Source organism: Phaseolus vulgaris, chromosome 10, assembly GCF_051622355.1.
Source record: "Phaseolus vulgaris cultivar YP4 chromosome 10, ASM5162235v1, whole genome shotgun sequence".
Taxonomy (NCBI): Eukaryota; Viridiplantae; Streptophyta; class Magnoliopsida; order Fabales; family Fabaceae; genus Phaseolus; species Phaseolus vulgaris.
In genome coordinates this window covers 11,494,529-11,520,045 of record NC_143507.1, presented here as the reverse complement: position 1 = coordinate 11,520,045, position 25,517 = coordinate 11,494,529, and the positions used below count along the sequence as shown (strand labels likewise).

Here is a 25,517-nt window from a genome sequence, read left to right as displayed (position 1 = left end):
TTCCCGTTACCCTAGTTGGACAACACCCAAAACATTTTTCAGGGACACTTCTTAGAATGTGGCAAAGGATGATAATAATAATCCTAAACCTTGAACCATATAAACTTGTCCTTTATTTATGAATGCAAATATAGAAATTTGATATCCATGCAAACCAAAATGTGTGGCTTCATGGATTTTCTGAATCTGGGACAGATTCTAAGTCTTGTAATCAAAATGCTGTAAGGAAAAAAGTGTAAGAACATGTGGTGCACAGCCAAACACAAATGCTTGTTCATAAGTTGGGAACAAGGACAATTAGCAAGCTCAAGTACCAACAGTAGCCAAAAAAAGATGAGGTTTGACTTTGGAGGCAGACATTAATATATCTAATCGGCATCCCCACAAAACATCAAATGTTGCTGGTAAAGTACAAATATCACAAACAATGGAAGAAGTGTCAGTTCCAACCGATACCCTCTTCTTCTTTTGCCAAATGCTTCTGATCTCCATCTATCTTTTCTTTTTCTCCCCATCAAGGGATCAAACTCCTTTTTAGCAGCTACATGGACTCAACACACAGAAACAGGTATATCTGGTTTTTTTCTTTAATTTTTCTTCTGGATAAATTCTTCTCGTCAACTCCTTCACCATATATGCCATCTGACAGAATTGACTATGAAGACCTTATTTTAAAAAGGTGAAGAAGTAATAAGAACAAACTTGGTGGTGTTATACTTTGATATGTTTGTGTTGAGAAGTGGCTGCATTTGTCATCACTTCTAGTCTTAATTGTAGTTTATCAAAAGAATAAAGTGTCAAACACCAATAATTATTCAAGTCTAAGAGTTATTTATTCAAGTATAATGATCTTCAATCATATATGGGGTTATTTATATTTTTATTTAACAAACTTTACATAATATCAATTGATTTTAAGATTCATGTATCCTTAGTTCTGGTTTGTGGAGCCCACTTGACATGAGCGTACCTTGGGAGTTAGGACACACATTTTTTTGCTACTTTACTCCTACCTGACTTTGCTACACATTGCTAAGCAATGGAAGAGAATATAATAGAGTAAAAGCTTTTCTTGGCTTTAAAGCTAGAGCAGTGACATGGTCTCAACTTACACACTACTCTTCTCTCTTTGATCCACTTCTATGTAAGAAAATTTAAGATGATCACTTATATAATGTTGTCCAAAACACCATATGATATCGTGGCTAGGTAACAAACACTATGGAAACACACAAGAGATTTGGATTATGTACCATTTCCTTGGTCCTTTTTCTGACTCTTAGTAAAAGTTTAAGCTCAACTGCATTTGATGTCAGTGAATATGAAGATGGGGAAAGCGTTGATATAGCAGATTCTTTCTTAAGTTATGGGTATGTATTAGAAAACCCTCTTGTTAATTGTTCAAAAATTCTTACTTTTGTCCTTTTTAACTTTTGGTACTTAATTATATTTTTTTCCTCCCTTTTTTGGGGTTAAGAAATGAAATGGAAGACATGGAAGAAAATGAATGGCAGATGGTGCAAACTAAAGGAAACCAATTTGTGGTGAATGACCAACCTTTCTATGTTAATGGATTCAACACGTACTGGTTGATGGTATTTGCTGCAGATGAGTCTACCAGAGGAAAGGTCACTGAGGTGTTCAAACATGCATCGTCTGTGGGCATGTCAGTTTGTAGGACTTGGGCCTTCAATGATGGCCAATGGCGCGCTCTTCAGAAATCTCCATCAGTATATGATGAAGACGTGTTCAAGGTCAGTGTTTCTGAATTATCTGCTTGTTATTTTCAGTACTTTTTTATGTTCAACTAAAAACAGTATTATGATTTTGACTTCTCTTGTATAATCAATATTTTCTTCACCATTGTATTATGGCTAGTAGTTGTTAATGTTTTAAATTATGATAGTGTCAAATTTCTAGTTATATCTGTGCAGTTAAATAGCAATCCTCATGCAATTCCATTTTATTGTTGGAACCGTAGGCCTTGGATTTTGTGGTAAGTGAAGCAAAGAAATATAAAATTAGGCTCATATTATCACTGGTTAACAACTGGGAGGCTTATGGGGGCAAAGCACAGTATGTGAAATGGGGCAATGCAGCTGGCCTTAACTTGACCTCTGATGATGACTTTTTTTCACATCCAACTCTCAGAAGCTATTACCAGGCTCATGTTAAGGCAAGTAGTTCCTTACAATCTAACAGATCAAAAACCACCTTTTGTTGCTTGGGAATTGGACACTGGAATTGAAGCCTGTTTTGTTATTTGCTGCAATGCTCAACTACCTAATAACTAATTGGGTTGAGTACTATTTTTCACTGTGTAGACGGTGCTCAATAGAGTTAATACATTCACAAATATCACTTACAAGGAAGATCCAACCATTTTTGCTTGGGAACTGATGAATGAGCCTCGGTGCACCTCAGACTCCTCAGGTGATGTGTTACAGGTTTGCCCCTTCAGAACTTTTGCTTTCCATTAAAAAGAAGGTCCAGTGGAGCTATTCTTACAGTTTGTAATATCATATAATCATTGCATTCAATTAATAAGTTCCTTCCATGATATCACATCTTGTGCTCAACTGACATTGTAGGATTGGATAAAAGAAATGGCATTCTATGTGAAAAGCATTGATACAAAACATCTAGTGGAGATTGGACTGGAAGGATTTTATGGCCCGTCAACACCTCAGAGATATCAGTTAAACCCAAATGCATTTGCTCAACAGGTCGGAACTGATTTTATCAGGAACCACCAGGTTCTAGGTGTTGACTTCGCTTCTGTTCACATATATCCAGACTCTTGGTAAGTTACTAAGTTTATTCATTCAATGATGACTTTTACTATAGTATGTACAGTATCATAAAACTGAACTGCTGCAAACTCTTAGCATTCATCTTAATATCATAATCCTATTCAAGTGCATACAGATTATAAACTACATTATTGTACTATGACATAAGTGTTTCTTCTTTGCTTTTACCATTCATCCAAAAATTATCTGAAATCCAGCATGAGTATGAGAGTTTCTGACTATGAATTAATTACCTTGCCAAAGGATTTCACAATCAATTGCTGATTCCCACCTCCCATTTATAAAGTCTTGGATGGAAGCTCACATAGAGGATGCAGAAAAGTATCTTGGAATGCCTGTTGTTTTTGGTGAGTTTGGTGTGTCTGCAAAAGCTCCTGGCTTCAATTCATCATACAGAGACAACCTTGTAAACACTGTGTACAAGACAATCCTAAACTCTACCAAGAAAGGAGGTAGTGGTGCTGGAAGCCTTGTGTGGCAGCTCTTTCCCGATGGAACGGATTACATGGATGATGGGTATGCAATTGTTCTCTCAAAATCACCTTCCACATCAAGCATTATATCCCTTCAATCCACAAGGCTAGCCCTCTTCAATTCCTTGTGCTCTAAGAAATGCCGTTGGGGTTGTAAGAAGCGAAATGTGTTGGAAAAAGTACTCTATCATGACGAACTCTAATACCATATGTGGAAAGTTGCAAACTTCTCGTGATGCATCCAAGATAATAGCTTCAGTATGAAAACGATACTCCAGAAAAAAGTGAAGAGAAGAGATAAACATGGGTATGCAGCATACAATTCTGTTTGTATTGATGCCAATAGTTATACTTTTGTATGTTCTGATAGTTGTGTGGCAATTTGTAAAATAAGCTAGTAATTTTGGTGTGGAGAACTATGTTATTATATCAGTGACAACTCTTACAAGAAGCACAATTTCGTACAAGAATACTATTAAGATGAAAGAACTATATGGAACTAAATACATAATATCATCCTGGATGTAAGTATGTAACTTCGTCTGGTATGTGTCAATAGACTGCAGCTCTACTTGGCTGTATGTCCCGTTTCAAGCATTGAACTCAAAGTTATGGTCTTACAGACAAGGTCCACCAATCTTCAAGCATTCACCTTTTGTAGAAAGAAACCTCTTACAACCACTATGTGCTCCCGTTTGAAATTGTTGTCAAATAGGTTACAATGAAAGATATAAATGTATATTGCAGCAATAATTTTTCCCTCTGTATGCTTTGATGTCCCCAGGCTTATCAAATGCCTGAAATTGAGTAGAAAATTTCCCCTTAAACTTAGGGAGGAAAATCCGAACACAAAAAATGGAACAAAGTCTTATAATTGATGGTGTTGAATTCACATGTTAGGCACGCTGGCTGTGGAACACCTCTGAATTCAAATGTGCTCCTCCTCCTCCTCCTCCTGATGAAAGAAATTTCTTAAAATAACATTCCCTTAGAGGACTTCAATCAAAAGTGATATGATTCCTATTTCTATTATAAAAAAAGAACTGGGATAAACAAAAGAGAAAAAGAAGGCAAAGGATATGGGAAAAAATATTTCTTCTATTTTATTTTCCTTAATTAAATCAAAACAAAAAGTCTCAATATATATACAAGCAATACACTCATTCTAGATAGCTAAAGAGATAGAATGTAAAATAAAGAGTCAATAAAGACTAGAATAAGAAAAGACAAAACAAAGACTAGACATATGTAGAAAGAGAAACAACTAAGAATTAGAAAAGACAAAATTAATATTAGTTTCCTTCTAGAAGCCTTGTATCCATATCCTTTGTTAAGTTCTTACACCAAAAACAAATGAGTGATCCCTCCTGTCATATTACCAGTAACCCAAAAACTAAACAAACCTGTTGTTTGTACACTGAGAAACTACCTTTCGGGTTAACTAGCAATTTTTACATCACCTTGTGAGGCAAAAGAGAATGCCCAGATACAGGTAGCTCACAAAAGTGATTTTCATTCATTCTAAATTATCTTGCTTGGTTTCTTGCCAAGGAAACAGTAGATAACTCTAGATACAATTTCGGAAGACAGCATAAGGGCAGCATGAGGAAATAGAAATCTTATCTATCAAACTTGACTAGACAAATTTGAAAGATAACCAGTGATTAAAAAAATGAATGAATTAAAAATGAAACAGTATACCCACATTGCTAAGCAGCTCACTTTCTGCTCAAGCTTAGTTTTGAAAGTACTGCAGCTGCCTGATCACCACCCAGAAGAAAATAGGGATGTCTCAGAGCTGCGGCAGCAGATAAACGTCCTCTTCTTAGGGAACCTCTCTCAGATACAAGCTTTGTAGCTAAGTCCCACCCTCTACCAGATTCACTATCTAGAATTTGGAAGTCAGGCCTGCTGCGAGTATAGTCCCTCCATTTTTTCAAATCAAATCCACAGTTTTTTAGTTCCAAGTTGAAATTCTTCAAAGCAGCTGAAGACCTTAAAGATGGTATTGCCATTTGAAGAAGTACAATCCCAGCTGAATACATATCAAACAAATCAGGGCTGTTTAACTGCAACAATAATCACATAACTCCACTTTAGCACTTCCTCAGCAAAACAAAATACAAGTGGAATAAACCAGTACGTGACTAAGACATTAACGAATCTTTTAGTTAATGTTCCTTATTAAGAAGTGAACTTTAAGCCTAACTCAATCTTATAAAACCAACTTAAGGACAAACATATTGGTACTTGAATTGGTCTATCTGATAAGTGCCAATGTATAGTTTTTATGATTGAGAAAATTGAACACTTTGGAACTTAATTGTTGCTTAATGTAAGAAAATTACCCTAATCTAAGAATTATTGAATCTGATTATATATTTTTTGAACCAAGAAACAAATGAAGAAATTTAATCTCAATTTTTGTGAAAATTGCAGATGAATATGAAGCATTGAAAGAATGTATTCAAGCTGGCATTGAAAGAGAAAAAAAGTAAAAACTTAATTGGATCACAAGAAGATTTAGCTCAAGCTAGAGGATTTAGCTCAAGCTAAAACTGTCCAGAGTTGATTAAATGTGCAGTACTGATCTAGCTCAGGCTAGAATCGCTAGCTTGAGCTAAAGTTGATTATATAAATTCTGAAACATATCTCAAAACCAGCGGTGGAAAACAGATTAGGTTTTTTAGAGAGAGACTAGTGAGAGAAAGGGAAGAAACCTCTGTTCTTAGGAGAAGAACTTGCTCTGATCAGCCCTTCTTATGCAATCCAGATCAAGAATGAAGATTGGAGGAGCTGTCATGAGTGGCTAAGTTCTTTCTATCTTGGGATTGAATGTAATTTATCTTGATCAAATGTATTCTTGGTGATATATATATAAAATTCTCTTTTCTACTTGTTCTTGGTATTTTCGTTTTATGCTTATTGCTTGATTCTGTCTGATCAATAGAGTCTTGATTTTGATCCTTAAATTTAACTGGAAAGTACCTTTAAGGATCTGAAATAGACGAAAATGCTTGATAACTTGTAATGCTAGGAATAGATTTCAGGTTATTGATTGCATGATAATTCTGTTCCTAAAGCTGGATGATTTGTTAAATATGTGAGGAATCAATGTTTAAGAAATTATCTTATGAATTTCATCTGTGAGGGATCAAGATGAATGACTTTAAATTAAGCATCAAGAATAAGTAGTTTTGAGTATTATATATTGTATTATTTCAAAATACAGATGATTGAGATAAACGCAATTCAATCCCAAGTATCTTTCTCTATATTTGATAAGTTGGTTTTGTTACATCCAGAATCAAACCCTAAATCTTTGAGTTCTTGTGAAATCTTTAATTTGGTTATGAACAAAGTCTCAAAATTATTTTCTATACTTAATGAGTTTTAAAACATAACATCTTAATTAGAATTGTTCCCTGTGGGTTCGACATTCGTACTTTAAAGAGTACTATATTACAGTTGATTCGGTACACTTGCCGAGAAAAATCAACAAGTTTTTGGCGCCGTTGCCGGGGAACAATTTCTTTTAAGAATATCTGAAGTATAACTCATTGAGTATTGTGAATATTCTGTTTTCTTTGTGAATATACACTTGTTTATATCTTATTTTTTTTATCCTGTGTTAATCCTTGCTTGAGTTGTCTTAGATACATGCTATTAAGAGGACAGGTTCTTGAAGATCAATTGGAATTTGATCCAGAAATTGAGAAGACAGCTAGAAGAAATCAGAGCAAGAAGAGAGAAGAAAAGAAGAAGCAAGGACAAGCAAAAGGAGAATCTTCCAACACTCTTAACTCACACAATCAAACAGAGTTCCAAATGGCTGAAAATAGACAAAATCCACCTAGAAGGACATTGGGAGACTATGCTATGCAACAAGGACCAAGGCATTTCTCCAGCATAGTCATACCTCCTGCCACCAAATCATTAGAAATGAAGCCAGCTTTTCTTAGCTTAATCAGCACTCATCAATTCACTGGAATGGATCATGAAGACCCTTATACTCATCTATCCACATTCTATGAGTTGGTTGGGACCATGGGCTTCAAGGAAAATGATATTGAATCTGTTTATCTGCGTCTATTTCCTTTCTCACTTGCAGGAAAAGCAGAAGAGTGGTTAAAGTCGCATCCAAACCAGAGTCTAAGTAGCTGGAATGATGTAGAAGAGAAATTCCTACACAGATTCTTCCCACTCTCTCGATACATCAAGGCTAAGTCTGATATCTCCACATTCAGGCAAGGGCCAGAAGAACCTTTTTGTGAAGTTTGGGAACGCTTTAAAGTGATGTTAAGAAGATGTCCTAATCATGGCTTTGAGGATATTGCTCAGTTGAACATATTCCACAATGGTTTGAGGCCTGATACTAAAATGATCTTGGATGCTGCAGCAGGAGGTACAATGATGAGTGTTGATGCAGAACAAGCTACAAGAATCATTGATGCCTTAGCCTCAACAGATTACCAAGCTCAACATGATAGATATTCAGTGCAAAAGAAAGGGGTGTTGGATCTTAGTACTTCAGATGCAATTTTAGCACAAAACAAGATTTTGACTCAGCAAATTGAGGCATTAACCAAGCAAATGTCAAAACTGCCTCAACAATTACATGCAGTAAATTCTCCTTCAATTCAGAATCAAGCTTTGAAGTGTGATTTTTGTGGGGGAAATCATCTTAATGGCCAATGCTCTTACCAAAATCCATCAGAGGAAGAGGTTCAGTATATGAATAATCAAGGAAGGCAAGGTGGCTTTGCATATAATTATCCAAATAACATGGCTCAAGGATGGAGGAATAATCCAAATCAAGGATTTGGGTGGAAGCAAGAGGCTGGATCATCTAACAGACAAGTCCCTTATCAGCAGCAACCACATTATCCTTCCGTTCATGAGAGAACATCCAAATTGGAGGATACTTTTGAGAAATTCATGCAAGCCTCTCTATCTAATCAGAAAAATACTGAAGCATCAATAAGAAATTTAGAGACACAGGTGGGGCAGCTGGCTAAACAGATAGCTGATAATCAAGGAAGTCAATTTTCAGCCAATACACAAACCAATCCCAAGGAGCATTGCAATTCTATCACTACCAGAAGTGGGATAGTTATAGGAAAAGGAATTGGGAAAAACTTAGTTGTTGGGGAGGAGGTTTTAAAAGATAAAGAGAGTGAAAAAGAACAGAGTGAGTGTGAGGGAGGAGAAAGAAGGAATAAGGAAGATGTTGTACATATTGGAGAGAAAATAGAAAAAAATCAAAAAAGTGAAAAACAAGAGAGGAGTGTTCCTATAAAAGATGTACCTTATCCACATGCTCCTACAAAGAAATGCAAGGAAAGACAATTTGCAAGATTTATGGATATTCTCAAAAGATTGCAAATTAACATTCCATTTACTGAAGCTTTAAAGCAAATGCCTACATATGCTAAATTCATGAAGGAATTATTGACAAAGAAAAGAAAAATCAATGATCAGGAGATAGTTGAATTGGAAGCTGGATGCAGTGCTATAATTCAAAAATCATTACCACAGAAATCCAGAGATCCTGGGAGTTTCACTTTGCCGGTTACCATAGGAAATCTCACTGTTGGAAAGGCATTATTGGATCTTGGAGCTAGCATTAATTTGATGCCTTTATCAATGCTGAAGAAAATTGGAGATGTAGAAGTGAAACCAACAAGAATGACTTTGCAGTTGGCTGATAGATCAATCAAATATCCACATGGAATAGTTGAAGATCTATTGGTAAAGGTAGATAAATTTCTATTCCCAGTAGATTTTGTTGTAATGGATATTGAAGAAGATGTTGATGTACCTTTAATACTGGGAAGACCATTCATGAAAACTGCCAAAGTTATAATTGATGTAGACAAAGGAAGATTGAAGGTTTGTGCTCAAGATGAAGAAGTAAGCTTTAATGTTTTTGAAGCAATGAAATATTCAAATGATCAGAAAGAGTGTTTCAGAGTGGATGTGATTGTTGTTGAACCTTCAATGATGTTAATCAGGCGTCAAGTTATATGACGTTAAACGAGCGCTTGCTGGGAGGCAACCCAGTGTTTTATTTTGAAATGTGTCTTTAATTTTTGTTTTGATTTAGTAGTATGTTTTAATATTTGATGTCTTTAAAACCAATTTGATATGTGAAATGGTCATGTAGGTTTTGAAATGTTTGGTGAAATGAATGGATGGAAAAAAGCTTAGAAAGGTTTGAGACTTTTGGCAAAGACAAAATGAAAATTTTCAAGAAAATTTCATTGCAGGGTAATTTTAGCTTAAGCTAGAACTTCTAGCCTAAGCTAAATATGCAGAAAAAGAAGAAAAAAAATTGTTCTGCAACTTTCGCTTGAGCTAAACTGGGCTAGCTTGAGCTAAAACAAATCTGTTGCTCTCTGCCAAATTTTAGCCTGAGCTAAAATGAGCTAGCTTAAGCTAGAACAAATTTGTTGCTCTCTGCCAAATTTTAGCCTGAGCTAAGAAGCTCTAGCCTAAGCTAGTGAGATTTCTAAAAAAAAAAAAAAAAAAAAAAAAAAAAAACTGCAGCATTTTATAAAAATCACATTTTGAAAATCCTGCACCCTAACTCAGTTTCAGAAGCACCCTCTGTTCTAAAAAAATCCCAAAGCTTCCATCTACATAATCATTCTCAAACAAACATTTCATCTACATTGTCATTATCAAGGTAAGTAATTACTCTTCTCCATAATCATTTTCATTGCCATTTCCATTCAACCAAACCCAGTCATGCATGTTTCTGCTTCCAGTTCACAGTTTCGTTTTTAAATTGAAAGATTCAATCTTTTTGAAATTTCAATGTCTTGATGTTGAATAGGATTGTGGAATAGGATAATCAATGTTAAGCACTGTCTTCCATGGATTAAATACCAAAAATTACTCATTCAATGCCATTCTATATTATGCATAACAAGTGTTTGTTAAAATGTCAATCAAATAAAACACTTTGGTTTGAGAAATGCTTATTCTTACATGTGCAGAAAAATGAGTCACACCAAATCCACATCTGGTATTAAATAATCTGTCGTTGACACCCACTGAATTTCATGATTATCTATCTTGGCCTGGGGACAGGCACAATTTTTCAGGGGAGGCAGGAACATATGGAGTTGGGACTAGAGTTGAAGATACACCAGAAATGGCAGCTGAACCAACTGGAGCAGCAACAAATGATGAACATTCAAGTTCAGAATGATGATGTTGGCACAGAGCGGAACAAAATCACAAGAGGAGATTGATACTTATCATGCACAATGAACAAAAAACTGGTTTTATCTTTTTGTTTAACTTTACTTTCAGTTTAATTTAGTAAGTTGACTTTAACAGTTTAGTTTAATATTTCTTAATTTAGCTTTTGTTGATGGCAAGCTTAAGTTAGTATAGTGGTTGATGTTTGCATATTTTGTGAAATCTTGTATATAGATGATGGTATATTTTTTTTGGAAAAAGAAATCAAACCATAATTCTAAATTAGAACAACCAAATGGATTAATCATGGTCTTAATTTAAAAAAGAATGTGTGGTTGGAACCATCACTCAAATTGAGAAAGGATAGTAATGTGTAAAAGTTGGAACAAGGTAAATAGTTGAAAGCAATGTCTGAGAACAAATGAGGAATTGAAATTAGCCAACCAAGTGAGAGTGTGAAACTTTTAAACAGTTTGAGAGACTTTCACTAGTGAAGACTTAATTGAGGTTGCCTAATTTTCTAGTCAATTTGCATCACAAAATCAAATATGGAGAGGATTGAGGCATGTTTAATAGAGTGGAGGTGAGAAAACTCAGAACCAAACAGCTAACCTTTGCAATATATGATGAAATGTGCAGAAAAATAACCCTTTTTGAGCCAAATTTGTTTTATTGCACCCTAGCTTCTGATATACATATATTGTCCTACCTTGTGGTATGCTAACAAAAGGAGAGCATAGGTGCAATTCAAATTTCTATAATTAAAAGAATTGGGTTTGGTGTGGCTGCTGGGATTTTAAGAATGAAAAAAAAAAGAGAGAAAAAAGGAATGACAAAATTATCCAAATTCTCATTCTCTTTTCTAAAAAAAAAAAGAAAAAAAAAGAAAAAGAAAAGCAAAGGGGATTACAAAAATAGAAAAAGAAGCAATCTGAATGAATCTTATGGAAGGGATAATGGATAACACAATTAGAAAGTGAATTGCAAATATGCTAATCTTTTGTTAAGTGTGCATTTTGTTATCCTGGAAAAACCAAATTTTCTTTGTAACTCAGCCTCATTACAACCTGAAAAGACCTCAAGATCTATGTTTGTGAAAGTGTTTGTAATCAACTGGAAATGAAGGGCCACCTTAAATTAACTTGGAATTCAGTGAAAAAAAGAGGGAAAACACTCACCAGTGAGGAATGAAGAGAGAAATTCCTAAGTTTGATTCTCAGTGAAGAGTAACAATTGTTTACCTTGGAAATTGAATATATTCTTATCCTGTCTTGGTTTGAATTGATAGGAAACACCATAATTTTTTGTTGAATTATCTTGTGCTCTTTCCATGAAGTTGTTCTGATATTAAACTATAGATTTGATTTCTAAGGATTTTGGGGAAGAATGAACTCATATTTTTTTTTTTGGGATTCAATTACTTTGCTTGTGGACAAGCAAGATTCTAGGTTGGGGGGAATTTGATAAGTGCCAATGTGTAGTTTTTATGATTGAGAAAATTGAACACTTTGGAACTTAATTGTTGCTTAATGTAAGAAAATTACCCTAATCTAAGAATTATTGAATCTGATTATATATTTTTTGAACCAAGAAACAAATGAAGAAATTTAATCTCAATTTTTGTGAAAATTGCAGATGAATATGAAGCATTGAAAGAATGTATTCAAGCTGGCATTGAAAGAGAAATAAAGTAAAAACTTAATTGGATCACAAGAAGATTTAGCTCAAGCTAGAGGATTTAGCTCAAGCTAAAACTATCCAGAGTTGATTAAAGGTGCAGTACTGATCTAGCTCAGGCTAGAATCGCTAGCTTGAGCTAAAGTTGATTATATAAATTCTGAAACATATCTCAAAACCAGCGGTGGAAAACAGATTAGGTTTTTTAGAGAGAGACTAGTGAGAGAAAGGGAAGAAACCTCTGTTCTTAGGAGAAGAACTTGCTCTGATCAGCCCTTCTTATGCAATCCAGATCAAGAATGAAGATTGGAGGAGCTGTCATGAGTGGCTAAGTTCTTTCTATCTTGGGATTGAATGTAATTTATCTTGATCAAATGTATTCTTGGTGATATATATATAAAATTCTCTTTTCTACTTGTTCTTGGTATTTTCGTTTTATGCTTATTGCTTGATTCTGTCTGATCAATAGAGTCTTGATTTTGATCCTTAAATTTAATTGGAAAGTACCTTTAAGGATCTGAAATAGACGAAAATGCTTGATAACTTGTAATGCTAGGAATAGATTCCAGGTTATTGATTGCATGATAATTCTGTTCCTAAAGCTGGATGATTTGTTAAATATGTGAGGAATCAATGTTTAAGAAATTATCTTATGAATTTCATCTGTGAGGGATCAAGATGAATGACTTTAAATTAAGCATCAAGAATAAGTAGTTTTGAGTATTATATATTGTATTATTTCAAAATACAGATGATTGAGATAAACGCAATTCAATCCCAAGTATCTTTCTCTATATTTGATAAGTTGGTTTTGTTACATCCAGAATCAAACCCTAAATCTTTGAGTTCTTGTGAAATCTTTAATTTGGTTATGAACAAAGTCTCAAAATTATTTTCTATACTTAATGAGTTTTAAAACATAACATCTTAATTAGAATTGTTCCCTGTGGGTTCGACATTCGTACTTTAAAGAGTACTATATTACAGTTGATTCGGTACACTTGCCGAGAAAAATCAACACTATCCAAAAACTGTTTGAGAGCCAAAAGAGCTCGACAAAAACTGTCCTTAAAGTTGAGTTAAACTTAAAGTCCACTACTTAATACTCCAAAATTAGAAGATTCTTAATTAGGAGTTCTCAAATTTTAATTTACAGAAGAATTATATTTTTGTGAACTGATCTTAGCCAATATGCTGCTTTAACCAACTCGATAAAATCAGTAATCCCTACAGAAGAACCATAATTTGACTTCACGAATAGGGTAGTAGTAGTATACCTGCCAAAGGATTGGAGAAAGGAAAGCAGCAATTGGTTCTGGTGGTGGACTTAGTGTTTCTTCTGGAAGTACATATAATTCTGGGGGGCAGTAGTCAGGATCCAAAAGGGTACGGTTGGGAACATAATTCTTTCCAATCCGCAAGTCTGTTGCTGCACCAAAATCAATGAGTTTAATCTGCCCTCGTTTAGTAACCACTAAGTTGGCTGGCTTTACATCCCTGTGAACAATGCCAGTATCATGAATTTTCCTCAGAGATGTAATGATCTGCCGCATTATTTGTTTGATGATCAATGCATTTCTTTTTGAAGAGTCCACACCTTGCAGGACACGTCCAAACATCACAGATTCTAAGTTTGAAGGGAAGTTGCGATCCTTCATGTAATCACCAAGAGTACGATCTCCCTATGACACATGGAACTCTCCAATTAATGAAGTAAATGGAGGAATAAATTAGACTAAGATGGCAATTTAATTTATATTTTCAAGAACATCATACAAATAACTTTTTTGTAAAACTCCTGACAGTTAAATAGTTATGATTAGTTCATCTAAGGCTATTGTTTATGGAATAGAAATACAAGCTAGAGCACCTCAAACTTCCAAACAAGCCATTTTCCACCTTTTGTAAACTGTGAATTTGTTTGATCAGCTACAAAACTTCCCAGGAAGTCAGCACATGTTTCGGGAGCTGCCCTAGATAGCCTGTAATTGAACCACTCCTCATAATCACCAAACTCCTCAGCGCCTTGAATTCCCACCTTAACCTGCACATCCCATTAGTCAGCTGCAAAATACTTTCTATAGACTAATAATCTAAAACCGGATGATGGATATTCAGAAAATCAAGTATCCAATTTTCTGGTTTAAACATTTGAATTATACATCTTCCCTCTCTTGATCAGAAAACAAGAATTTATAATAGAGAACAAAGACAGAATGAATAATGATCAAGGGTTGGTGGACTGCAACATTCAAATATCATCCAGCCATCAAATCAAAGAACAAAACCACAACTAAAAGTAAGGTTTTTCCAATATCTCCATATCAATTCAATGCAGGAAATACTGCTATATTCAGCATCTTGAATAGGCTATCTAGTTCCTACCCCACCCCCTTCCCACACACTAACCTAGATAACATGTTGAGAAAACAGTTCAATTGAATTCAAACAGAGCAAATAATAAAAAAGGATAAAATTTAGACAAGTTCTTTAAGCATTGCTCTCCTATCGGATGTGTTATGAATCAGTATAATTTACCGAAGGTAAAACTCTATCTAAGTTCGTGCATACAACAAACAAACACCAACATAAGATCACTGTTCTTTACTTCCTTAAAAAAGTTCCAACAACAATACCTTTTTAAGAATGACTTTATCCTTAGACTTGGCTTCCACCGGCGTTGCCTTGCCTCTCCCCCTCTTCTGCACAACATCAAGACTCCCACCATTCCCATTCCCATTCTTGGGAACCAAAACACCCGAATAGACAACACCAAAAGACCCTTCACCAAGCTTTTCTCCAACCACAAAGTCACTCCTCTTCAAGTTCCTCCTTCCAACCAAACTGTCGAACCCCAGTTGAAGAGGGGCCAAAAGGTACGCATCAATGGCACCAACAAGCACACCTGGTCTCGCAGTCAGGTAAATCCACGTCAACCCACCAAACACGAGAACCCCCCACCTCTGCATGTCAGATAAGCTTTCAGTCACTCTTTCAAACTGCACTATTCCTGATTGGATACTTTGAAACTGGTCCATGCCAACACTGTTCTCCACCAACCCTTTGGCCACCTCACCAAACAGTGCATGGCACTTTGCAGAGTTGCTCTTCACACGGTGGTTTGAGTTTGGCAAGAAAGAAGCATTGTTTGGTGTGGTGAGCTTCAAGGGAGAAGCCATTTGGCTGTGTTTGAGCGTGGAAGTAGCAGTTGGAGTTGGAGGGAGCAGAGAAGCCATTGGGTGATGATGCTTCTCAGATCAGAGGTACCACTTCTTCTTCTTCTTCTTCACTTTATCCACTGCTTCTCTTGGTCCAAATTTAAGACCTCATCCATCAAACTTGAAGCCACAGAAAAATATTAAACACGTGCAACACTTTATTTACATTTATGGAAAATCATTTTTTTATGCACAATTTTATTGAAATATTTTATAACCTCATTTCATTATAAAATATGCTCAATTTTACAATAAATTCATGTTAAGTAAAAAAAATATACATACATTATTTAAATGCGCCCTGAAATTTATAATTTTTTAAAGTAAAATGTACATTTCGCTTAAATTTTATTATCTTAAATTCTAACAAAAAGTACATTTGCCAACTATACAAAATATAGTGACAAAGAACAAGTAATAGATGTTGTATTCTTGCTATATATATTGTTCGTAAAAATGTATCTAAAATTAATAATAATGAAGAATTAAAAATATATTTTCTTGAATAAAAAAATAAGTGATTTTTGTTTGAATGTTGCGGCAGTCTGAAACGGAATTGGTGGTTGCCCCGCTTCCTTCTCAATTGCCAACTTTAATCTTACAATTTATTTATTATTATCAATTTAATTATTACATTACTGTGTTATTATTACTATATTTTTACGAATATAGTAATAACAAAGTGAGTTTTTACGAATTTTTATTACTATATTTTTACGAATATTATTATTACTATAACAAACAAAGTGTTATTTATTAGTATATTATTATTATTATTATTACACTTTTATTGTTAATTTGTTATTATATTTTTATACGATCGTTCTGTAAGTATTCTGTTCCATCTAACGGTTTTCTTTAGCCGTTCCGTTCCATTCCGCGGGGGAACGCAAATCCCATCCCATTCTCCCTGCATTACCATTTCATTTGCATTTGCATTTGCATTTTCATTACATCAACTTCTTCATCTTCACCTCCAACCAATCCCTTTCCTCTTCTCCTCGATTGCACACTGTGTTTTCTTCAAGGTCAGGTTTTCTGTTTCGGTTTCCACATTTCTTCGTTCATTTGCTTATTGTTTAATTGTTGTTGTCATCGTTCATCCAATTTAATGGTTTGTTGTTGTTGTTGTTGCAGCAGGAGGGGGAGGGGGAGGAACAATCTTCAACATGGATGCAATTTGCAGTGCAATCGGAATGAGGTGATTTTGCCGCCAATTTGGGCTCGAAGGCCCACTAGGTGCGTCATTTGTTTCGATTTCTGTTATTTGTTTGATTTTCTGATTGCGTGGAAGAGAAGATGATTGTTCGTTGTTGATGTAATGTTTTGAATCTGGTTGGAATTGCATAGCCTTGTTCAGGATAGGCTTGCCAATGTACTGAACAAGTTTTGAATTTGAGTGCACCACGTTAGGGGGGATCGTGGAGTGCTATGGAACATAATGCCCCACATGTTCCCCCTTCTGAAACTTCCCATTCTCGCCGCCACAGGGTTCGTCCCAAAAGCAGCGTCCAATTTGATGATAACATCATCATACATGATGACAATGCCAACCTCATCTATGTTAATGATCCCGTCAAGACTAATGAAAAGTATGAGTTTTCTGGGAATGCCATCCGAACCAGCAGATACACTCTTCTCACCTTCTTGCCCAAGAATCTGTTCATTCAGTTTCACCGGGTTGCTTATCTCTATTTCCTTGCCATTGCTGCCCTGAATCAGCTTCCTCCGCTAGCTGTTTTCGGCCGAACCGTCTCCCTTTTCCCCTTATTGTTTGTGCTTTGCGTCACTGCTATCAAGGATGCCTACGAGGATTGGCGCAGGCACAGGTCGGATTGCCATGAAAACAATCGTGAGTGTCTGGTTCTTCAATCGGCTCAGTTCCGTTCCAAGAGATGGAAAAATGTACAGGCCGGTGATGTGGTTAAAATCTTTGCAGATGGGATGATTCCTGCTGACGTGGTCTTGTTGGGAACAAGCGATCCGAGTGGGGTTGCCTATATTCAGACAATGAATTTGGATGGTGAATCGAATTTGAAGACACGGTTTGCCAAGCAAGAAACAGCTTCATTGGTTTTGCCAGATGCTTGTGCTGTCGATGGAGTTATTAGATGTGAGCCACCTAATCGGAATATCTATGAGTTCACTGCCAACATGGAGTTCAATGGCCATAAGATTCCCCTTAACCAGTCAAACATTGTACTGCGTGGTTGCATGCTGAAGAACACGAATTGGATAATTGGTGTTGTGGTCTATGCAGGACAGCAAACAAAAGCAATGATGAACAGCGCAGCTTCCCCTTCCAAGAGAAGCAAACTGGAAAGTTACATGAACAGAGAAACTTTGTGGTTGTCAGTTTTTCTTTTTATCATGTGCGCAGTTGTTGCCCTTGGGATGAATCTCTGGCTGATACGCCACGAGGATCAGCTTGATACCTTGCCTTACTACAGAAAAAAATTCTTCGACAATGGGCCAAATGAGGGAAGGAAATACAGGTACTATGGGATAACAATGGAAACATTCTTCTCCTTTTTGAGCTCTATTATTGTGTTTCAGATAATGATACCAATATCTCTATATATCACAATGGAGTTAGTTCGATTGGGTCAGTCGTACTTCATGATAGAGGACAAGGATATGTATGATACTAAATCTGGATCAAGGTTCCAGTGTAGATCATTAAATATAAATGAAGATTTGGGTCAAATACGCTACGTGTTTTCTGACAAGACAGGAACTCTAACAGAAAACAAAATGGAGTTTCAGAGAGCCAGTATACATGGAAAGAACTACAGGGGCTCCTTGCTTACAGATGATAAAAGTACAGGTATTTTTTTCTTTAGTTGGGCTTCACTTGGGGTCATTATGTAATTCCAGTTTGCTTAAAGATGTGGTAGCGATGCTTTTATCTCTGTCCTGCTGATATAGTTTGAAATTTTCCGAAAAGCTTTATATGTGTTGCACTGAGATCATGAGAATTTTTTTGATTTTTCATGGAAGTTTGAGTAATGCGCTATTCATTTCCCAGTAGCTCGATGTTCTCTTGGGCTTTCATTTTCTATTTGTTTACCTCAATAAATCCTGGGATTGACTTGTGGAATATGTTTCATTCATTCATATCTAAAGCTCTATAATTATGTATGACTTATTTTCAGTTTTCAAAATTTCCGCCTCATCTTAGAGTTGTCTGATGAAATATCCATACCCTCAATAAAATTTTTCTATCATCCACCATTTGATTATGTTGTATTGTATGTTTGAGCTGAATGACTACTTGATTTCTCATTAGAATCATCTATAAGCTTATGATGCGATGGAAATTTGACAGTATATGCATCACAAACCAATTTTGGTAATGTTTTGCAGAAGCGGCAGCAGCCAATAATGGTAAACGAAAATGGAACCTCAAATCTGAAATTGCTGTTGATTCTGAACTAATGGCATTGTTGCAGAAAGACTCAAATTTAGATGAAAGAATTGCTGCTCATGAGTTTTTCCTCACATTGGCTGCTTGTAATACTGTGATCCCCATTCTCAGTAGTAGTAAAGTTTCCAGTTGTGAAAAAGATGAATCAAATCAAGACATAGAAGGTATTGATTACCAGGGAGAGTCTCCTGATGAACAAGCTCTAGTTTCAGCTGCATCTGCATATGGATATACTCTATTTGAGCGAACATCTGGAAACGTTGTTATTGATGTCAATGGTGAGAAACTCAGGTAAATAGTGACCTCCATTTTGGTGGGAGACTATGTGCTTTACTTTCCAAAATGTTTTTCGGCTTTTATATTTTATGAAATTGAATTATATTTACATTGCATATACAAGTGCATCCTTTTATGCTTTGTGTGGTTTACATTCAGTTAATCATTTTTGTGTGCATTATTATAGGTTGGATGTATTGGGCCTGCACGAGTTTGATAGTGTGCGAAAGAGGATGTCTGTTATTATCCGGTTTCCTGATAATGCTGTTAAGGTGTTGGTTAAAGGCGCTGACACTTCTATGTTTAGCATTTTAGCACCTGACTCTGAAGGAAACAATCGCATACAGCATAAAACTCAGAGTCATTTAAATGAATATTCTATGCAAGGTTTACGAACTCTTGTAGTAGGCTCCAGGGATCTTTCAGATGCTGAATTTGAGGAGTGGCAAAACATGTATGAAGATGCAAGCACTTCATTGACTGATCGAGCTGCAAAACTACGTCAAACAGCGGCTCTAATAGAATGCAAGCTAAAGCTACTTGGAGCAACTGGAATTGAGGACAAGCTACAAGAGGGTGTGCCAGAAGCCATTGAGTGCATTCGGGAAGCTGGAATCAAGGTCTGGGTTCTTACTGGTGATAAGCAAGAGACTGCAATTTCAATTGGTCTTTCTTGTAAACTTCTGAATGGAGATATGCAGCAGATAATTATAAATGGCACTTCAGAGGTTGAGTGCAGAAAGCTATTGACTGATGCTATAGCTAAGTATGGGTTACAATCTTCGAGTAGAGAACATCAGAATCTGAAGCGCAAAACTGATTCTAGACATGGTTGCCCTGATATTCACAATGACACAAAATCATTGGGCTTGCCCAAGTCAAATGCAGGAAAGGAAGAAGGAACTACTTCTCAATTGGCACTCATAATTGATGGAACCAGTTTAGTTTATATTTTGGAGAAGGATCTGCAGTCAGAGGCAAGATTAACCTTGCTCACTTAAAGTTTTCATTGGGAATATTTACGTATATTGGAAAACATAAGCTTAATTTATTTAAGTGCATGCACAACTGTTTAGATTGGTATCAATAATTTCATGGCAAATATTTACTGTTTTCCCTTTTCCTTTCTACAGCTTTTCAACCTTGCAACTTCCTGTAGGGTTGTGCTATGCTGCCGTGTTGCACCCTTGCAGAAAGCAGGAATTGTTGATCTGATAAAAAGCCGCACAGATGATCTGACATTAGCTATTGGTGATGGTAAGTTCTTCACAATGATACGAAATTCGTATACTTTACATTTGTACTTTCTTGGGGTGCCTGAGTGATGATTAGTAGTTGAGGTCATCAAGATTCTTTTGCATGTAACTTGTTATTTATATGAACAGATGCACTTTTTTTAAATGAAGATTTTCAGTATCTAACTTATGACCTCTTCTGTTTTTTTTTTCTTACTTTGGACAGGGGCAAATGATGTGTCAATGATCCAAATGGCAGATGTTGGTGTTGGAATATGTGGGCAGGAAGGGCGCCAAGCTGTTATGGCATCAGATTTTGCTATGGCACAATTCCAGTTCTTGAAAAAATTGCTTCTGGTTCACGGGCACTGGAATTATCAGCGTGTTGGTTATCTAGTTCTGTACAACTTTTACCGCAATGCTGTCTTTGTGTTGATGCTATTCTGGTATGTATGGCTTTTTTTCATACCGCTGGCTGACTTCCACCAGTTTGTTTAATATAATTAGTCTTTCTTTTATCTTGTAGATTCATTCTTGTGCTCAGCATATATTTTTTTTTCTGTTATCTTCTCTTAAATGTTTTATGCATGGACTTGAACTTAAAAATTGATATTTTCATTATTTTTCCTAAATTCCTACATCTAGGTTCAACTGGGAAAAGGAATTTATCCATGTTATGTTTGTATGTTAACATTTGTCAATGAAGTAGGCCACTAAGAATAGTCTGATTCTGGCTGTATGCTATGCGATCCATGTTCAAATTTGTAATATATTGGAGGATGTATTGCCAATTCCTGGGCTTAGTGATAGAAGTCATTTAATTTACATAATGATATTTTATAAAAAATTTATTGATTCTATCACGGTATCATCGTTGTCCGTAGGTATATATTATGCACTGCTTTTTCTACAACTTCTGCATTGACAGAGTGGAGCAGTGTATTTTATTCTGTGATATACACATCTATCCCTACTATCATTATTGGTGTGTTGGACAAAGACTTGAGTCATAGTACACTCTTGCAGTATCCAAAATTATATGGTACAGGTCACAGGCATGAGGCTTACAATTTACAATTATTTTGGATTACAATGATTGACACACTATGGCAGAGTCTTGTTCTCTTCTACATTCCCCTATTCACCTATAAGGACAGCACAATTGATATATGGAGCATGGGCAGTTTATGGACAATTTCAGTTGTTATCCTTGTAAACGTACACCTGGCTATGGACATTAACCAGTGGGCACTGGTTAGTCATGTTGCTGTATGGGGATCAATAATCATTACATATGGCTGCCTGGTGATATTGGATTCTATACCTGCCTTTCCCAATTACGGGTTAGTCACAGTCTTCCTATTAGCATACTATATTCTAGATTAGTACTGTGGCACATATATAGCTAATGTTCCTCTAATAATTTCAGGACTATTTATCATTTGGCAAGTTCCCCTACATATTGGATGACAATTTTGCTTATAATAGTCGTGGCGTTGCTACCTCGCTTTTCTTGCAAAGCTTTTTATCAAGTCTTTTGTCCTTCCGATATCCAGATAGCTAGAGAAGCTGAGACAATGAGCAAACAGCATGATGATTTGCAATCAAAGTGTCTATTTTCTAAATAACTTGAGTTACTATCAATCTTGTAGTAACTACAGAATCTCATTGGAATGGTTTCCACTGTATTTGTCCATCACATTGCATTCTTGTGGCAGTTGGCTTGGCTTTATAAGTGACCAGGCAAGTGTATGCTTTCTCTGTATCTAAAACATATTTTGAATGGTGTTCTTTTATAGTTATCTAATGTTTTTTTTTTATTTAAAACTTGTTTCATTGAACGTAGTGGTTTTCTAAAGCTGAGAGTGAATTTAATAGGTTTGGATGTGTATTACTTATAGTCCAAAAGATATCTTGATGAGTAGTTAAAGGAGACAGAGATCTCTCAATGGTTTATTATAACCCTTCATACTTAATGACGTAATAGTAATGCTGTGTTACACATAGATTTTATTGAACTTAGAAGTCCCATGACCTTGATTGTGTCTACTAAAAGAGACATTGGACCTTGTGTTCTGTGGAGGACTGATTCTTATAGTTATTTAGGTACTGGTCCCTGAGGGACTAATACTCAAATGAGTGAAAATATAAGGACGAATAATTACCGATAATAATATTTGTAGGTGTTACCAAAACTCAAATTTATGGAAATTGAGGTCCAAAATCATCGTTAAATCTTGAATTTACGATTTGATTATAATATTTTGAACAAATATTAAAGCTGGATAAGGGAGTTTTTATTTTGGGGATTTTGGGAGTAAAATGAGAGCTCTCTCAACAATATGTATTTGTAGTATTAGATTTATATATTCTTTATCCAAACTTTGTACTTTACTGTCTGTCTTTTCTTTATTGGGACTTGGGCCTTCAATAATCATTGGGATCAGATAGTCTTCTGAACCTCTCTGTTTGTTGGTCAGCTATATATGCCGCTCTTTGTAAGATGCTTAAGACGTAATAATTCAGTTACACTTTCAGTTGCAATTCTTAAAATTAAGTTGCATTATCTCTCTTTTACTCTTTGATATTCAATATTCAATATGTAGTACATTTATTTTTCTTTCTATAAAGGTTTAAAAGCTCTTGTTGCGTTTGCAACTTAATTCAACTCAACCTAACTCTGTCAAATGGCACAATGTGAGTCTTTGATTTGGGCAACAGTCAGATGAGTATTTTATAATTGCCTTGGAAATAGTTTTCCCTGCAAAAACAATGATGGATTTGATGGGTGGTTCTCTCTCCTCAACATGAATCTTTAAATTTAAAATTTTCAATTATTTAATTTCTGAAGGGAGAATGGATGTCATTTGGCAGCAACAAGGATTCCTCCCTGGAATACGAGAATTTATTAATTTGGTAACCAAAAATCCAGCTTGCATTGGGTTCTGTTGGCCGGTTTTATATAGGAATCTCCCAGGGCATGGAGTTCCTACCCACTAGAAAAAGTAAACTTATGTATGTGACTGTGCAATGCTCATCCACTGTCTGCATTATTTACTGCTAAAGTGTGTCCTGTGGCAATGAAGTTTGGAATCCAATTGGTTAAGAATGGTTTTTATTGGATGCTTTCTGTGATTGTTTTTGTTTACATTTGCCAACTCCTGAGATGGTCATGGGTTTAGCAAACAGTTGAGGAAACATGTATACAGTTTGTTTTGTAACTGAGAAACGAGTTAAAAGTTCACCATTGAATGTCACCAATTGGTATTTTCTAAATTCTTATTTTCAAGTGATTTTTATGGTTATCGTACCAGGAATATATATATATATATGTGCGTGCATATATACATGGTTGAAGATGCATAAATGTTGTGCTCACCCTTCTTTTACAGAACTAAAATAAGCTTTCTCTTGTCAAGTGTTTAGATCCGTTTGTACTTGCCCCTAATCTTTTTTTATGTCAATTCTTCAGGTGAGTAGCATCAGCAAATTGCAACAATTCAAAACAGGTGCCCATCCTACACAGTAATCAAGTATGTCGTGGGGAATCACATGAATTCAAGCTTGGAGAAGGAGGATGAAAGAGGGTTAAAGAGGTACTCGGCAATTGGTTGTGGGTGAAATTTGAAAAATGGGGCACTGGCATCATGATCATGATCAGCCAATCTTGTTTAGAGGATGGTTACCATACAGAGTAATCAGATGTACAATAGTTATGTAAAAATGAAGCTTGTATTATCCTTATTATCCCCATTTTTTAAACGGGAAAGAAAAAGATTCTGTCTCAACAAAAGGATAAAATAAAATAATGCAATTTTCTGCAATCACACAGCCCTTTTGTCCAGTTTATAGTCAAACCAACAGCCAACCCTGCAAAATGCTTCAACTAAAGGCTGCAAGAGGCACCTGAGCTACAAATGGGGCTAAAAAAATGTTTTTTTCTTTCGTTCTGGAATTGAGTACACTGAAAACACCAAGCAAATTCATTTATTCTGTTTACATTCCGATGCAACACTTCTAACAAAACTAACTTAAACATTCAAATAAATGTTTATTCATAGTTCTAGAACAAACATGTACAGATATGGTTCCAAACAATGAACTCATACTTTTTTCTGATCTTTTTTATTGCATTCCTAATTGTGAGTTTCTGGTTGTTTTTCAAAATTCAAATCTGTCAGTATATAAATCCAAGATAAATTATAATTCAAAATTGAAAGCTTTGATTAAAAAACATCATTTTTTGCATTTTAGAAATTCATAATACAAAGTTTTTATTGAAAAGAACTTAAAATGCTTTGTAACAAGTTTAGATAGAATTTTTTTAATTAGAAATTTATCAGAATTTGATTGCCTGAAAGTTTAAAATTTTCAGTTCCAAAAAAGACAAGAATTTAAAAAAATTCATAATTTTTTTCCCATTTTTATTTCTCTCTTCTCTCTCTTCCTTTTTCCTCTTTAGATTAATATTTAAATTTTAATTTTAAAAAATACATATATATATATATAGTTTTTTACATATAGTAGAAGTAAAATCACCCTATCTAAATCTAGAATTTAAAATTTAATAAACATGAATTGATTTATTTGAATAAAACATTTAAAATTGAAGAAACTCTAGATCAAAACAATTAAACCATTTCAAATTCTTTTTAAAAAAATGTGATGAAAAAACAGATAGATTAGATTGGCAAAGAAGTTGAAGAGGAAAAAATTGACAAGTAGACATCTATAAATATAACAAATAGAAGGCACTTCCAGGGTAAGTTTTAAAAAAAATTCAAAAAGAAAAAAATTCAAATTTTAACTAAAAATAGCAAGCTGAAACTCATTCTGGGAGTGACAAGTGGCACTCTATATGACTTACACGTGTGCAAAATCCCATTTCTTTAAATACTCCCTTTCTTTATACACACTTTCAGCGTTTCTCTCTCCTATTACTCAACTTCCCCGATCTCTCTTCTCTTTCTCTGGTTCCCTGCACCGTTCTTCTCTTTGTTTCCTTCTCTCTCCTATTTTTCAACTTCCCCGGTTTCTCTTCTCTGGTTTCTTGCACAGTTCTTCTCTGGATTTCCCGTGGTTCTCTCCTATTTCTCCAGGTTATTATTTATTCTTTTTTGGTTTTTCTTATCAAAGTTTCGTTCTTTTCATGTTTCTGCTGGTTTTTTTTCATCTACATTTCATTTCAG

General features: G+C 35.2%; 4 protein-coding genes and 1 pseudogene across 6 annotated transcripts; 3 read left to right on the top strand and 2 right to left on the bottom strand.

Moving 5' to 3' along the window:
* Positions 1–126: 126 nt before the first annotated feature.
* LOC137818301 (mannan endo-1,4-beta-mannosidase 6) lies at positions 127–3,802 on the top strand. 2 transcript variants are annotated; one of them, XM_068621633.2, is made up of 7 exons: positions 127–568; positions 1,317–1,370; positions 1,478–1,754; positions 1,982–2,176; positions 2,325–2,447; positions 2,592–2,803; positions 3,057–3,802. In XM_068621633.2, the coding sequence occupies exons 1-7, from the start codon at positions 546–548 to the stop codon at positions 3,487–3,489; spliced, it is 1,317 nt and encodes a 438-aa protein (XP_068477734.1). In that variant the 5' UTR covers positions 127–545; the 3' UTR covers positions 3,490–3,802. The 2 variants fall into 2 exon arrangements, with proteins under 2 accessions (XP_068477734.1, XP_068477733.1); XM_068621632.2 differs by having other exon boundaries at positions 433–568; positions 1,210–1,370.
* Positions 3,597–15,521, bottom strand: LOC137818300 (serine/threonine-protein kinase STN8, chloroplastic). 2 transcript variants are annotated; one of them, XR_016516295.1, is made up of 5 exons: positions 14,809–15,521; positions 14,043–14,216; positions 13,450–13,854; positions 4,992–5,321; positions 3,597–4,241 (listed from the first exon to the last, which is right to left on the bottom strand). XR_016516295.1 is itself a non-coding variant. In XM_068621631.2 (5 exons), the coding sequence occupies exons 1-4, from the start codon at positions 15,406–15,408 to the stop codon at positions 5,005–5,007; spliced, it is 1,530 nt and encodes a 509-aa protein (XP_068477732.1). In that variant the 5' UTR covers positions 15,409–15,521; the 3' UTR covers positions 3,688–4,241; positions 4,992–5,004. The 2 variants fall into 2 exon arrangements, 1 of the variants encoding a protein (XP_068477732.1); XM_068621631.2 differs by having other exon boundaries at positions 3,688–4,241; positions 4,992–5,355.
* LOC150024231 (uncharacterized) lies at positions 6,213–9,793 on the top strand. Its single transcript, XM_090296446.1, has one exon. It carries the CDS (start codon positions 6,947–6,949, stop codon positions 9,314–9,316), a length of 2,370 nt encoding a protein of 789 aa, XP_090152572.1. The 5' UTR covers positions 6,213–6,946; the 3' UTR covers positions 9,317–9,793.
* On the bottom strand, positions 7,506–7,611 carry LOC137819917 (small nucleolar RNA R71; annotated as a pseudogene).
* Positions 15,522–16,235: 714 nt separating the features above from the next.
* On the top strand, positions 16,236–24,152 carry LOC137818697 (phospholipid-transporting ATPase 1). The gene is made up of 10 exons (XM_068622262.1): positions 16,236–16,418; positions 16,531–16,629; positions 16,741–18,217; positions 18,757–19,108; positions 19,281–20,070; positions 20,227–20,350; positions 20,555–20,774; positions 21,213–21,671; positions 21,758–22,071; positions 23,801–24,152. Exons 3-9 carry the CDS (start codon positions 16,822–16,824, stop codon positions 21,954–21,956), a joined length of 3,540 nt encoding a protein of 1,179 aa, XP_068478363.1. The 5' UTR covers positions 16,236–16,418; positions 16,531–16,629; positions 16,741–16,821; the 3' UTR covers positions 21,957–22,071; positions 23,801–24,152.
* The last annotated feature ends 1,365 nt before the right edge of the window (positions 24,153–25,517 follow it).

What these genes read in the sequence shown, in the direction of transcription:
- LOC137818301 (XM_068621632.2), top strand. Translation starts at nt 1,222, where the DNA reads ATGGAAACACACAAGAGATTTGGATTATGTACCATTTCCTTGGTCCTT. An exon ending in ATGATGAAGACGTGTTCAAG is followed by an intron (nt 1,755 to 1,981) that starts GTCAGTGTTTCT and finishes TTGGAACCGTAG; the next exon opens with GCCTTGGATTTTGTGGTAAG. An exon ending in ATTACCAGGCTCATGTTAAG is followed by an intron (nt 2,177 to 2,324) that starts GCAAGTAGTTCC and finishes TTCACTGTGTAG; the next exon opens with ACGGTGCTCAATAGAGTTAA.
- LOC150024231 (XM_090296446.1), top strand. Translation starts at nt 6,947, where the DNA reads ATGCTATTAAGAGGACAGGTTCTTGAAGATCAATTGGAATTTGATCCA.
- LOC137818300 (XM_068621631.2), bottom strand. Translation starts at nt 15,408, where the DNA reads ATGGCTTCTCTGCTCCCTCCAACTCCAACTGCTACTTCCACGCTCAAA. An exon ending in ATAAAGTCATTCTTAAAAAG is followed by an intron (nt 14,217 to 14,808) that starts GTATTGTTGTTG and finishes TGGGATGTGCAG; the next exon opens with GTTAAGGTGGGAATTCAAGG. An exon ending in GGCTTGTTTGGAAGTTTGAG is followed by an intron (nt 13,855 to 14,042) that starts GTGCTCTAGCTT and finishes CATGTGTCATAG; the next exon opens with GGAGATCGTACTCTTGGTGA.
- LOC137818697 (XM_068622262.1), top strand. Translation starts at nt 16,822, where the DNA reads ATGGAACATAATGCCCCACATGTTCCCCCTTCTGAAACTTCCCATTCT. An exon ending in AGAAGGATCTGCAGTCAGAG is followed by an intron (nt 20,071 to 20,226) that starts GCAAGATTAACC and finishes TCCTTTCTACAG; the next exon opens with CTTTTCAACCTTGCAACTTC. An exon ending in TTTGTGTTGATGCTATTCTG is followed by an intron (nt 20,775 to 21,212) that starts GTATGTATGGCT and finishes CGTTGTCCGTAG; the next exon opens with GTATATATTATGCACTGCTT.